Genomic DNA, 15,287 nt, shown 5'->3' with positions numbered 1-15,287 from the left:
GGGCTAAGAACTCCTAAAGCTGTTGCTACCACTGATGCAGCCACCTTCAAGGCTTGCTGATGGAGCCTGATGCATTGTGTTCTAAGCCAACCACTACCCTGGAGAAACAGACCTTTCTTACTGATTTCCTTGATCAGTACTGACCTCTCTTGGGCCAGAAAATCTTTTTACCCAACCTTTTGTTGGTTCTGCTGCTACAAAATTTGACTTGAGGCATTATTTTAAAGTTGCTTGGATGGAAATTTGGGTGAATTCAGTTGAGTTTCTGCTCCTACTTCACCATCTGGCCTCTGTAATGATTTTTATAGCCAATTTGAGGTCCATGGGAAACATGATATTTGTATGAGGAAGTTGAAATGGCTTGTAGAAAAAGATTGTAAGTGCAGCTGGACTAAACCAGTTACATCCAGATGATATCCATACTGGGAAGCAAACAAATTGAGGGTACTGAGAAATTAATTCTCAATATATCTGAAAAACAGGAGGATACTAAATGCTTAAAAAAATCTCAGGTATCTTTCCCTTCAAAAGGCAAAACTGAGAATATAAAATTAATTATTGATCTTGTCTAATTTATCTCTTCAAAGTATTATGAGAATCATTGACACACACAGGGCATCTTTGATGAATGGAAATAAGCAACATTTTTAGGCATTTGCAAATAACATTTTACATACTACTATGTCTTCAGTTACATACTTTCAAAAAAGGCATAGAGAATACAAGATTCCACTCTGCTTCAATTATAAAACAAAAAATATTTGATTCAGAAGTGTAAAAGTTCACCTTACAAACTATCCAACAAGGTATCTCCCTATGTATTACAAAAATCGAACTTTCTTCTACAAAATAATTTTGTTTGCTGTTCCTTTGTATATAAGACATAATACATGAAGACACATAGGTTCGCCAAATTAATTTGTGTAGAATTGGGCAGAGTACTTAAGGAAAAGTGATTCCCTAATGAAGTCCTCCAGATGTTCTTGCTTGTGGATGACAGCTTGCTGACTAAACAAAATCCTAAAACAGTGCATAGTTTCCCAACTGAAATCTATAAATACTGAAGGAAAAAACAAGTTCTAAAGGCATGAAGAGTGCCTATTGTCCATGGAGCTGGATAGACAACTCTTAGAACTCATTAGTCAATACATAGACACTGGACAGACACTGACAATGTATAATAAATTGTGCTCAAAATTGAGCAGGAGAACCTGATTATTTTTGGGAAATTTCATAGTTCCTTTAGGGACCCTAAGCTTATTTCTGACACCAAAGTTCATCATTTAACATCATTATCCTTCAGATGGTGCTGTATGCTCAAAAGTTATGGAATACTAGTCTGAAGAACTGACTCGATGACCATCTAAAGGGCATTGGAGAGGTCATATGGTGGGTTGAGCAGGCTGCAATAAATTACAAATGAGGAATTGCAGGAAAATCATATAAAAGGATGTCAGAAACATTTGAAGGGTAACAAAAGGAAATAAGCATTTATAAGCATCTACTTTGTGCCAGGCACTATGCTAAGCATTTTTCCAAATATTACTCATTTGATCCTCATAACAATCATGGGGGTTGGACGGTAGGTGCTATTATAATTCCCATTTTATAGTTGGAGAAACTGAGGCAAATAGTGGCTATGTTACTTGCCCTGGGTCATATAGCTAGTAGGTGTCTGAGGTCAGATTTGAACTGGAAAATGATTGGAGAAAGTAACGATCTAATCATGTAGCAGGTGTGAAGATAACCAAGGGACAGCTCAGTCTTTATCTATACCCAAAGGAAGGTTCCTCGTACTCTGGGTGAACCTTCTGTGGCAGCTTCATGTCAACATAGGGGCAAGTGTCTCTCAGGATAGGCAGACAGGGACAAGCTAAGATAGGGTCACAGATTTGGGACTTGCATGTGCCAAGTAGAGTAAACAGATAAAAGATATTAATGAATAGAAAAGGAGACATAGACAACAAATGTGTATTATAAGATGGTATTAAGGGATTTTGATCTGCACCAGTGAAGTTAGTACTCTCACACAGCGGAGATCTCAGATATAAATATCTAAATAATATTGTAATAATAATACCAATAGCTAGGATTTATAAAGCACTTTACAAATATTTTCTTTTTTATTGTCATAATAACCCTAGGAGGTAGGTGCTATTGTTATCTCCATTTTAAAGAAAAAGGAAGCGAGGAAGGCAGAGCTCTCTAAGTGACTTGCCCAGTATCACACTGCTAGTAATTATCTAAGACTGGATTTGAATTCAGGTCTTACTTATCCTGGTCCAGCAGTCTATGCAGTATGCCATCTAGTTGCCTATATATAGTATCTTGTAAGAGAGAATCCAAAATTCATTCTAAGTGACAGCACACTTACCTTTGATTTGAGGTAGACACTTACTGATGACACTTTTGCAATTTTGCATATGTATCTAACTAATGAAATGACACAAAGAATGACAAGGCTATCACTAATTAGTGCTTGAGCAAATATTGTCCATTTCAATTGATTTTCTGAAATATCTCCATGAAGTAACACTGAGCAAGTTAAGTTTGTCACCAAAAAGAGAAGGCTTGCTAACATAAATCCCAGATGTAGAAAAATTCTGAAAAAAAAAAAAGCAAACCTGTTAGGTGCACTTACAAAAATAATGGAAGAAATCAGTTCATGCTTCCTCAGATATATTAACTTTATAAATTAATCAAAACAAACTTTACTAATGGAACATAAGTACAAAACTGACAGCAATGACAACACTAGGACTACTAAAGCTTAAAAGGAGTTGAGCTTAGTGAGGTATGCTACAAATAACAAAAAATTTTTGTTCATTTTTTAAAAAACTATGTTGAAGAAAAAGAGGATTAAAGAAAGAACAGGATAGCTATTTGAGGTAGATGATATGATGATAAATGATAATTATCCTCTTTTTATACAGTACTTTAAGGTTTACAAAAGGACTTTCTTCATGACTTGTGACATAAAATTTACATGAATTATCCCATTTTACAGAGGAAAATGAGGCTCTGAGAGATTAATTGACTTCTATTTTATTCCATAAGGCTATGGGGAAGGATTTGATTTAGTCTGACTATATGTCTAGGATCTTATTTACCTTTCTAACAGATGATAATGATTATGATAACAGAGAGAAGATAGAACTACTAAATTTACTCTGTAGGTCTATAGATCTGGTAGGCAGAAATCTGAAAGAGGTTCCACTTCCTGAGGCATTTATATCTACCACTACAGTACTGACATAATGCTGACTGGATCAGACAAAGCAGAAAGTAAGGGAGTGGGAGAAATAGAATAGAGTTTCCTCAGCCAAGTTTGGGGCAGTCCATTAAAGGATTCAGATTATTCTGGATATAACCCAGAAAAAGCTACTGATACTTGACAACAAAGCAGGTATCGACAAAAAGTACAAACCTAACAGAATGGGGAATGTCATGGGCACAAGCACTGGGTAGCATTGCTGATAATATTAATCAGCAACTTGAAACTGATAGATGCTTAGATCTCCAGACATAGTCCTCCTTTGTCCATCAGCAAAATGGGACCCTGCCTACAAGGAAATGGCTTTTGAGGATTAATATTTGGTCTAATTCACCTGCAGCTTTACCCACTCTGAAGCATGCATAACTAGATCTCAGAAACCATCAGTTGATGCCAGGTATTACTGTGAAGGATAAAAAGCCTGGCAAAACCCTTCCAGTATATTGTTTTGAGCCATATGGCTGATATGTGAGAGAGCCTTGAGGAATGGGACAGATAATACCTTTACCTACACTAATGCCTGGATGGTGGCCAAGTTGTCTGGGACATGGAGAGAATAGGATTAGACAATTAAAGGACTTCACCTTTGGGGTCAGGACTAATGAAGGAATTTTGCCAATCCCTCCTCCCACACATAATTACCAGTGAAGTATATCAGTACCTGGACACATCACATGGCTCCTGCTGAACTGAACAACCAGTTTGATACACATATGATAAACGTCAGAGGTTAGGGAGTGGGGTCATCATCAATCTAGAATTAGGGGGTCATGATGCATTGTTTTTTTGTAAGTGCAGGAACTTATTACCCCTAAAGGTGAGGTAGCTACTTCTGCCCAGTAGATATCCTAACTAGTTCAGGTGAATGTCCCACTTCCCAGAAGTCATGTCTACAAAAACAATAAATTGGTACCTCCCTAAAAGGGGGCGAGGTATAACTTTCCAGTCCCAACTTTCCAGTATTTGTTTGGATCCAGACCCAAAGAACTTACCTATAAGGTATTAGGGATAAGAAAGGACTTCTTTTAGAATTATCTAATTATCTCCCTTAGCCCTTCCTTATTCTATTTTCAAGGCATAGCTGCCTAAGCCTCAAAATCCCTATCCCTCACTCTCCTCAAAGGACTCCATTTACTCCAGGGAATCGGTTCAGATGACCCTCAATTGGCAGGTTTCCTTTGCCTCCAGGATGGTTAGGGTAATGCTTTTTTTCAGAAGGACTTATAAAATTTTAAAGAGATACTTTGCTTTTTAAAGGCACAGGGAATGTGAATCTGTCTTTGTATTGACTATGGTGAGTTTATATTTTCCTGAAAAAAAAAATGTAGCTGGCTTTATGGCAATCATGAATCCTTGGAAAATGGTGAAAGACAGTTCTTGCTAGCCCTAGTGAAAGAAGAGAGCAGCCTCTCCACAAAGTCCTCTAAAGGGTCAAAGATTTAGTGTCACCTTTCCGGTAGGACTTCTAGGGAGAGAAAAGTCCTGGATGATGGGACAAGTAATACTGAGTAGGTAATGCTACAGGGTAAATCTCATTAACCCTAGTACTGGAATAAGCTGCATCCAAGAACATAATGGCCTCTTGAAGCTATCTTTCTATAAATGACTATGACCTGTGATGAGGATAGATAACTGAGAGAAGTATCATCTGCATTATGACCCTGACATTTCTGGTGCTGTTTCTGCTCATCATTCCTCCTTACATCAGGAGACTCATTGTGACCTTCCAAGAAGCAAATCATTTTTCACTCACCACCATGTTTCTAACTCAATCCCTGATTGATACCACCTATTGTCCCCTCTGACTGGAGGGCAGAAATTGGACTCTCTCAACTCACTCTACTTTGCACCTGCTGCCTTGCCTGGTTTCAACTCCTTGGAACAAGATACCCCATGATAGGTACCCCCTTTTTCAAATCTGTTAATATCTCCTTTGATTTTCAGGATTTCTATTTTGGTATTTAATTGGGGCATTTGTTTGTTTTCTAGTGTTTTTTTTTTTTAGTTGCACAGCCAATATGTTGATCTGCTCATTCTCTTTTTTACCTATACAAGTTTTTAGATATATAAATTTCCCCCTAAGTACTGTTTTGGCTGCATATCACAAATTTTGGTATGTTATCTCATCATTGTCATTATCATTAATGAAATTATTGGTTATCTCTGCAATTTATTTTTTGATCTGCCCATTCTTTAGGATTAGATTATTTAATTTCTAATTAATTTTAGTCTTTGCTTCAAAGACCCTTTACTGAATATCATTTTTATTGTATTATGATCAGTAAAATATATAATCAATATTTCTGCTTTTCTGTATTTGTATGAGAAATTTTTATACTCTAATACATAGTCAATTTTTGTAAAGGTGCTATTCACAGCTAAGGAATAAGCATATTCCTTTCTAGTCCCATTCAATATCCTCCAGATGTCTATCATATCTAATTTCTAAAATACTATTCATCTCTTTATCTTCTTTCTTGTTTATTTTATAATTAGGGTTATTTAGGTCTAAGAGGGATAAACTGAGGTCTAATATTATTACAGTTTTACTGTTTTCCTCCTGTAACTCATTTAACTTTTCCCTTAAGGACTTAGATGCTATGCCATTTGGCGCATATAAGTTTAGTACTGATATTAATTCAGCATCTGGCACCTGGTTATTCCACTGTAGGTTTAGATGCTGGGCTAAAGGATTCAACTGAGCCACTGTTCTCCTACTGGGGTCATAGCCACACAGCTAAGACTAGCTTAAGGAACATTCCTTGCTCATTACACAGCTAGGGCCCATGCTCAAGACTACCCCCCTCTGCCCTGATTCTGTAACCCAGAAGTGGGTAATAGGCAATTGAGCTGCCAGATACCAACTGTTCCTGCACCCAGTGCTAGTTCAGGGATCTTTTGGAGTCTTTTTCTGCCTTGGTGCTCCCTTTCTTGTGCCTTTTCTTGGCCCTGGCCCTAGAACATTCTGCTAGAATGTTCTTTTCATGCTCCTTGACAGAATCTATCCCCTGTATCTACTGACTTTTCTATCTGTCTCCTTAAGCCACCCTGGGCTGGAAAAATGACTCAATGTAACTTTTTCTAGGCTTTCCCAATCAAAATTAATTCTGGAGCATTTTGTAGATCATTGTTGAGTATGGATTGTGGCAAGCTAGGCTCAGTTCCTTCCTCTTACTCCCCCATTTTGACTTCATCTTTGTAGAATTAATTCTTAATCAACTGTGGTTTGGATTAGATCTTTAGTGCTTCTTCCAAGTTTGAGATTTCATTATTCTATGATTTAATGTCAAATTAAGATTATGTTTAGAAGACTCTACTAGACATAAAAATCTCTGTAAAATGAACATTTTTGGGGAAAAAGTAATGGTATTTTTCTTTTTATTACTATTTTAAATTCTAGTTTCTGCATTTTTATGACCATTAAGCATAATACTATGAAATTCATGAATGGAATGGACAGGTTTTTTTAAGTTTGTAGAGATTAGATAGAAATAAATTTCTTATGGTGATTTATTATAATTCCTCTTTTTTGGTAAGGGAAAACTATTTACAGCAATGGTTGAGTTATATAGCTAGATTGTGATTATCCATCTACCTTTACATTACCCATTACAAGTGATACTTTCAAGTTTGATAGTACCTTCCAGGGTTGTTGTGAGGATCAACTGTGATAATAATTGTAAAGTGCTTAATACAGTGCCTGGCATATAGAAAGGACTATATAAATAGTACAGGGACAAATTGAGTAAGTCCACTTGGTGGGGAAGGGTATCGGTTCACACACTCAGTGCACTAGCTTAGACATATTCAAATAAAGAAGTCTTTGATTTATTTGCCAATTTTGATTATTTATACCACTGGTTCAATAGTTTTGATACAGTTCCCAATAATTTGGGAATGATTTGCTCAAGATTAATGACCTAAAAACAAACTTCCTAAGTTATATAGTGATTCATGATATAACTAACATTTAAATATAATTTTAAAGATGCTTTATGTATACATATATATACATATATGTATGTGTGTGTGAATGTGTGTGTGTGTGTGTGTGTGTGTAGTTCTATATATTACTACAAACTTATGAGTAAGTACTATAAGTATCATCTCTATCTTATAGATGATAAGACCTTACAGAGATGCTAAGTAACTTGCCCATAATCACAGCTAGTAAGTGTCAGATGCAGGATTCAACTACAGGTCTTCTTGACTCCAAGTTTAACACTCTATCCACTATGCTATGAAATACAAAGATTTAGTTTGAATGATTTATTTAATTTATGAATTTCAAGGCTTTTAATTGGCATGATCATAGAAAGTTAGAGCCAGCAAGAGCTGACCTTAAATACCATCTAGTAAGACCACTTCATTTAACTGATGTGTTACAAAAAGAAAGTGATTTTTCTAAGATCACATGTTAGTGACATATCAGAGATTAGAACCCAGATTTCCCAATCTAGTAAGTACTTTCCACTATGACAAAAAGTTCATAACCAACACACGGCTATAAACTAACAAGTATAGAAACAAATGCTGTTTCATGGGACTATAAAGAAATTTCATCTCAAACTGGAATAACATATCTCTAGTTTATCAAAGTTATTAGAAATTACTTCAAAGATTGGGAATGAGAAGAGAGGTAGAAATCAGCAATAACATTAAGACAGAGGGAGAGAACTGACTAAATAGATTAACTCCCAAATTAAACAGTTGCATTGAATTAACACTTGAATGAAATTTGAAAATAAAAAGGGAATTTTACCCACAAAGTCAATACTTTCGGTAACTTTCACATATATTTTTTAAACTTAGCTCAAATCTTCTAAACTGTACTCTCACTGCTGATTTACCAAGTGAGAAATGTTCTTTTTGTCATTAAATATTTCTGCTTAGGATACTTACTTGTTTTTGTGAAGTTCAGCTGCACACCTGACTTTACAAATAACCTATAAAGAAAAATTTGAAAAATGTATTAGCAAATATAATTGAGCACTGATATTTACTTGGCCATGTACACCATATTTACAAAATACTAGTAGCAGTTAGCTACTAAAAAATAAAGTTAAACTGAAATTAATTTGATTTTTCTTCCCATTAAAAAAGTAAGAATTTGTTTTAAAAAATAATAGCTAGTATTTATATAGAGTTTTAAAGTTTGCAAAGAGCTTTACATTTATTATCTTATTTGGTCCTCACAATAACTCTGCCAGGTAGGGGTTATTATTATCCTTATTTTACAGAGACAGTTGCTGAGGCTAAGAGAAGTTAAATGGCTTACCTAGGGTAATAGAACTAGTAAGTATCTGAGACAAGATTTGAATTTAGGTCTTTCTTCCTCTAAGTCTAGCTCTCTATCCATTACACTATATTGTCTTTCCACCCCTACCTTAAAGGAAAATTAAGTTAAAAGGATTAACAATTTATTTCTGTGTGATAAGGCTTCATGATATTATACAAAACTTTTATTTCCTAATCTATTAAAAACTATATTACATGCCAACTATCCTAAATCTCACATTAGATGATTTGACCTACACCCTAATTATGCATATAAATTAGAACATGACTCATTCTTCAAGAGTCTTTTATGAGAGGAAAGAGAGATGGAGATAGGTGATAGTAAAAATGGTGACTAGAACCAAGAAGAGAGACAAGATTATGGAAAACAGAAATCTATTTCTGCAGGGATTTCGGAAGGAAAGGAGTGTCCACTAAAGGTAGCTTAATCCACACATGCACACCCACCCTGGGTGTTATAATTTAAAAGAAGAAAAAAGGCATATATACAAAAAGCTGATCATTTACTGCCTTACATTGCTGTTTTGAGTAGGGTGCCTTAACAAATTATGTCTGATTTCTAAGGGCCAGATTAATTACAGGGGGACAGGGGAACTAATTACCAGTAGGCAAACCACTTTGAAGTATAATCTTCTAGCATGGCAACTCATAAAGCAAAGAAAATCCAAAATAGCTCTCAGTCCAGTATATCCACCTTTCACTTCTAATGTGGTGATGGTAAAATGGCCAAAAACGGAACAAAGGATACTGAGAACCAGGTTTTAGACCATTTAAAAACATTAATATAGCTGTTGAACTCTAAAAGTGAGCTCCATGTCCAATAACCAAGAAGTGGATAAATTACTAGAGGAATCAAATGTATCAACTTTACATTCTCGCTATAGGAGATATCAGAAGAAAGCTGTAGCTAAACTGAAAGATTTGTTCATGTGTCCAACAAGAATTTATTTTTAAAATAAATTTCACTGATATTTTTTGTTTCCACATTCTCTAGATTTCTTTTTATATTTCTCCCACTGCTCCACTCCTCTCAGAGAGCCATCTCATAAAATTAAAAAAAAAAAAGTGGAAGAAGAGAAAAGAAATCAGCAAAACTGATTAACACAGCAAAAAAATCTGAAAATAAATAGGTAGTGGTGGTGTGGGGTAGGGAGAAGGACGAGCTTGGCTAAACTACAGAGCACCCTGGCATCTCTTGACATGGAGGAGGATAGGGAGCCTGCTTCTGGGAAAGTTGTGATCGTGTAGTTGTGATCTTTGTCTCGGAGACAAAGAAGCACATTCTTTAACTGATTCTAGTCAGCTGACCACATGGTGAAGAGGAGGCTCTCTGATTGACTTTTGAAGGCATTCAGAAAAGCATGTCAGCCTCAGCCACTTCCTCTTTGCCTCAGTGCTCTTGGGGTGGCCCAGGTGATTCTTTTGCTCATGGCAACAAGTGAAGATAACTTTGTGAATTTGAAGGGCTTCTCAGTATTGAATATAGTTCTTATTTTGAAGAGGCTTGAGAAGTCATGAGGATCAGACAAACTATTTAGTCTTCCATCCTATTGCTCACCTGACTCAGAAGAGCAGACTGCTTTTCAACAAGTTTAGTTGAGGAGACAAAATACATACGATAATACCAATGGAGACAGCAGGCTTTAGTGAGGTTTATGGCTGGAGATGTCTGGCAAATAAAGGCATTCACAGAGTTGTTTTTTTAATCATGAATCCAGATGCAATAAGAAGTATTTTGTGGGGCATTTGGTTTTTTCATATTCCATTGCTTAAGATAAGTTTTTGAAATAAAGCCACAATTCTGGTGCCAAGATGGTGGAGCGAGGAAAGAATTCCCTAGAGCTCTCCCAAATTCCCCTCCAAACAATTTGAAAACTGCTTCAGAACTAATCTAGGAGCAGTACAGCTAAAAAGGTTTGTTTCACTAGAGTGGAAGGGGAACAAAGTCAGAGAAAAGCAGCAGCCAGCTTCACAGCAAGGGGCCTATAGAAAAGCTCCAAGCCTGGGGCAATCCACCAGAGAGGCCCTGCCGTCCTGCAAACCAGCAGCCTCCAGGCAAGCCAGCAGTTTGTGCAGCAAAGCAAGGACCCACCCTAGTGACCTCACCCCTAGCACTGGTCCCCAGAGAGGCCTCAATCCCATTGCTGACTAGTAGTGAGGTCCAACCCCTAGGACCCTCAATCAGAGAGGCCGTGTTTCCAAAGCAACCCAGTAGCAGGCCCTCATCCCTGGGGCAGACCAGCAACAAGATCCCTCCCCCAGGGACAACCAGAAGAAAGACTCTGTTTCCATAGCAACCCAGCAGCAAGACCCTGCCCCTGGAGTAGACCAGCAGAGAAACCATACACCTTGGGGAGGCCAACAGGGTGGCCCCACACCCTAGTACAAGCCAGATAGGAACCTACCCTCCACTATAAGCAAGTAGCTAGTTCCTGAAGCCCCAGGGAAAGCCAGCAGCAAGACCCTGAGCTCCAGCACAAAAAGCTTGGAACAGTGTAGGACCAGAGCCCAACTCTCACATAAAAACACCAAGTCATAAAATAGGGAGAAAAAATAAGCAAAAAACCCTCCAAAAAACAAAACACAAAAAAAGAACTTGACTATAGAAAGTTACTATGTTGACAGGGATCAAGGCACAAACTTAAGAAGAGGAAAACAGTATCAAAATGGCTAAGCCTGAAAGAAAAATGTAATTTGGTCTCAGGCCCAAAATGAACTCTTGGAAGAGCTTTAAAAGGATTTTAAAAAGCAAATTAGACAGGGCAGCTAGGTGGCACAGTGGATAGAGCACCGGCCCTGGATTCAGGAGGACCTGAGTTCAAATCCAGCCACAGACACATAACACTTACTAGCTGTTTGACCCTGGGCAAGTCACTTAACCCCACTGTCTAACCCCCCCCCAAAAAAAAAGCAAATTAGAGAAGTAGAAGTAAAATTGGGAAAAGAAATGAAAGCAATTTAAGAGAATCATGAAAAAAGAGTCAATAGTATGGAAAAGGATATACAAAAATTCACTTAAGAAAATAACTGCCAAAAAAATAGAATTTGCCAAATGGAAAAGGAAGTACAAAAGCTCACTGAAGAAAATAATTCTTTAAAAATGAGAATTGAGTAAGTGGAAGCTAATGACTCCATGAGACATCAAGATATGATAAAACAAAATCAAAGTAAAACAAAAAAAAAGAAGAAAATGTGAAATTTTTCAATGGAAAAACAACTGACCTAGAAGATAGATCTAGGAGAGATAATTCAAGAATTATTGGACAACCTAAAGCCATGGTTAAAAAAAGAAAAAAAAAAGCTTGAACATCATCTTTCAAGAAATTATCAAGAAAAACTGCCCTGATGAATTAGAATCAGAGGGCAAAATAGGAATTGAAAGAATTCATTGATCACCACCTGAAAGAGATCTCAAAATGAAAACTCCCAGGAACATCATAGCCAAATTCCAGAGCTCACAGATAAAGGAGAAAGTACTGCAAGCAGCCAAAAAGAAATAATTCAAATATTGTGGAACTATAGGTTTACAAGGATCCAACAGCCTCTACATTAAAGAACAGGAGGGCTTAGGATATAATATCCTGGAAGGCTAAGGAGTTAGGATTACAAACAAGAATCACCTACTCAGAAAAACTGAATATAATCCTCCAGGGGAAAAAATGGATATTTAACAAAATAGAGGACTTAAAATTTGACCTCCAAACACAAGGCTCAAGGAAAACATAAAAAGGTAAAAAAGAAACAAGAAAGAAAAAACAGGAGAGATTCAATAAGGTTAAACTATTTATATTATAATTCCATATGGCAAGATAATATTTGTAACTCTTAAGAAATTTATTACTATAAGGGCAATTAAAAGGAGTATAAGTAAACAGAAGATGTGGATATAACTTGACTTTGATGAGACGATACCCACCAAAAAAAAAATAAAATAAAAGGGTGAAAAAAAGATTGTATTGGAAGGAGAGGGGAGATAGAATGGAGTAAATTATCTCACATAAAAGAGGCATGAATGAACGATTTTAATAGAAGGGAAGGTGCAGGGGTGGGTTAGTGGATGGTGGGCAAAGCTTAAACCTTTAGGTTTAGTTGAGGAGACAAAATATATAGGATAATACCAATAGATACAGCAGGCTCTAGTGAGGTTTAAGGCTGAAGATGTCTGGCAAATAAAGGCGTTCACAGAGTTGGTTTTTTATCATGAATCCAGATACAACAAGAAATATTTTGTGGGGCATTTGGTTATTTTCATATTCCATTGCTTAAGATAAGTTTTTGAAATAAAGACACAATTAGGGGCCACCCTGTTGGCCTCCCCAAGGTATAGGGTTTCTCTGCTGGCCTGCTCCAGGGGCAGGGCCTTGCTTCTAGGCTATGGAAACAGATTTCTGTATCCAACTGAGTGTGTATGTTTCCCCCTCCTTGAGTCAGTTTTGACTACCTTATAAGGAAATAAAAAAGGGACAGAGATAATGGGGGGATGATAAAAAGGAGGGCAGATTGGGAGCAGCAGTAATCAGAAGTAAAACACTTAGGAGGAGGGACAGGATGGGGGTAAAAGAGAGGGAAAAACAAGGGGAAAATACCATGGAGGGAAATGCACAGTAGGTTATCATAACTATAAATGTGAATGGGATGAACTTGCCCACAAAACAGAAACAGATAGCAGAATGGATTAAAAACGAGAATCCTATAATATGTTGTTTACAAGAAACACATTTGAAGCAGGAAGACACACAAAGAGTAAAGGTAACAGGCTGGAGTAGGGGTAACAATCATGACCAGACAAAGAAAAAGCAAAAATATATCTAATTAAAAGAGATAATGAAGGAAACTATATCTTGCTGAAAGGTACCATCGACAATGAAACAATATCAATACTAAACATATGCACCAAATGGTATAGTATTCATATTTTTAAAGGAGAAGTTAAATGAATTACAGGACGAAATAGACAATAAAACTGTATTAGTGGAAGTCTTCAACTTTCCCCTCTCAGAAATACATAACTCAAACAAAACAACAAAGCAAGAAAGAAGTTATGGAGGTGAATAAAATCCTGTAAAAGCTAGATATGACAGATCTCTGGAGAAAGTTGAATGGAAATAGAAAGGAGTATACCTTTTTCTCAGTAGTATATGGCACCTACACAAAAACTGATCACATATTAGGACATAAAAACCTTACAACCAAATGCAGAAAAGCAGAAATAGTAAATGCATACTTTTCAGATAATAATACAATAAAAATTACATTCAATAATAGGCAATAGAAAGATATATTTAAAATTAATTCAAAATTAATCTAATCCTAAAAAATAAATTGGTCTGAGAACAAATCACAGAAACTGATAATTTCATTAAAGGAAGTGACAACAATGAGACAACATACCAAAATTTATGGAATGCAGCCAAAGTGGTACTTAGGGGAAAATTTATATCTCTCATTGCTTTATTTCAATTAAATTGCAATTTCAATAAAATAGAGAAACAGCAGATCAATGGATTGGGCATGCAAGTAAAAAAAAAACGAGAAAATGAACAAATTAAAAATCACCAATTAAATACCAAATTGAGATACTAAAAATCAAAGGAGAGATTAATAAAATTGAAAGTAAGAAAAACATTGAACTAACAAATACAATTAGAAGCTGGTTTTACAGGAAAAAAAAATAAAATAAATAAACCATTAGTTAATTTGATTTAAAAAAGGAAAGAAGAACATTAAATTACTAGTATCAAAAATGAAAGGGGTGAATTCACCACCAATGAGGAGGAAATTAAAGCAATCGTGAGGAACAATTTTGTCCAATTATATGCCAACAAGTTTGACAACATAAATGAAATGGATGAATATCTACAAAAATATAAATTACCTAGATTAACACAAGAAGAAATAAACTACTTAAATAACCCAATCACAGGGGGAAAAAATTGAATAAGCCACCAATGAGCTTCCTAAGAAAAAATCCCCAGGACCAGATGGATTCACAAGTGAAATCTACCAAACATTTAAAAATCAATTAATCTCAATACTATATAAACTATTTGGAAAAATAAGCAAAGAAGTCCTAACAAATTCATTTTTGACACAAATATGGTGCTGGTACCCAAATCAGGAAGAGCCCAAACAGAGAAAGGAAATTATAAACCAATTTTCCTATTCATTAGGGAATTATTGATGTAAAAATTTTAAATAAAATGCTAGCAAGTATCACAAAGATCATATACTATGACCATGTGGGATTTAAACTATCAGCATAAGCAACCATATCAATAACAAAACCAACAGAAATCATATGATCATCTCAACAGATGCAGAAAAAGCCTTTGACAAAATACAGCACCCATTTCTATTAAAAACACTAGAGGGCATAGGAATAAATGGAGCTTACCTTAAAATGATAAGTAATATTTATCTAAAACCATTAGCAAGGATTATCTGTAATGTGATAAGCAGAAGCCTTCCCAGTACAAACAGGGGTTTATCATTATCACCATTATTATTTAATATAGTATTAGAAATGTTAGCTATAGCAATAAGTGAAGAAAAAGAAATCAAAGGAATTAAACTACTTGAAATAATGAATAACTTTAGCAATGGCTAAACTAGCTGTGGTATATGATTGTGATGGAATATTATTGTGCTATAAGAAATGACAAGCAGAACGATTTCAGAAACACCTGGAAAGATTTACATTAACTGATGCAAAGTG

At 35.8% G+C, this 15,287-nt stretch overlaps 1 protein-coding gene across 1 annotated transcript in view; it reads right to left on the bottom strand.

Moving 5' to 3' along the window:
• Positions 1-15,287, bottom strand: part of GPR137C (G protein-coupled receptor 137C) — a 48,156-nt gene that overhangs the window by 16,859 nt on the left and 16,010 nt on the right. The window contains exons 2-3 of the mRNA XM_027841647.1: positions 8,177-8,220; positions 2,375-2,603 (exon numbers count right to left, since the gene is read on the bottom strand). Coding sequence (XP_027697448.1) covers positions 2,375-2,603; positions 8,177-8,220 — 273 coding nt within the window. The remainder of the gene's footprint in view (positions 1-2,374; positions 2,604-8,176; positions 8,221-15,287) is intronic.

This window comes from Vombatus ursinus, unplaced genomic scaffold, assembly GCF_900497805.2.
Source record: "Vombatus ursinus unplaced genomic scaffold, bare-nosed wombat genome assembly UNPS02004746.1, whole genome shotgun sequence".
In the NCBI taxonomy this organism is placed as follows: Eukaryota; Metazoa; Chordata; class Mammalia; order Diprotodontia; family Vombatidae; genus Vombatus; species Vombatus ursinus.
Note: the sequence above shows the minus strand (reverse complement) of the source record. Positions and strands in the feature narration are given on the sequence as shown.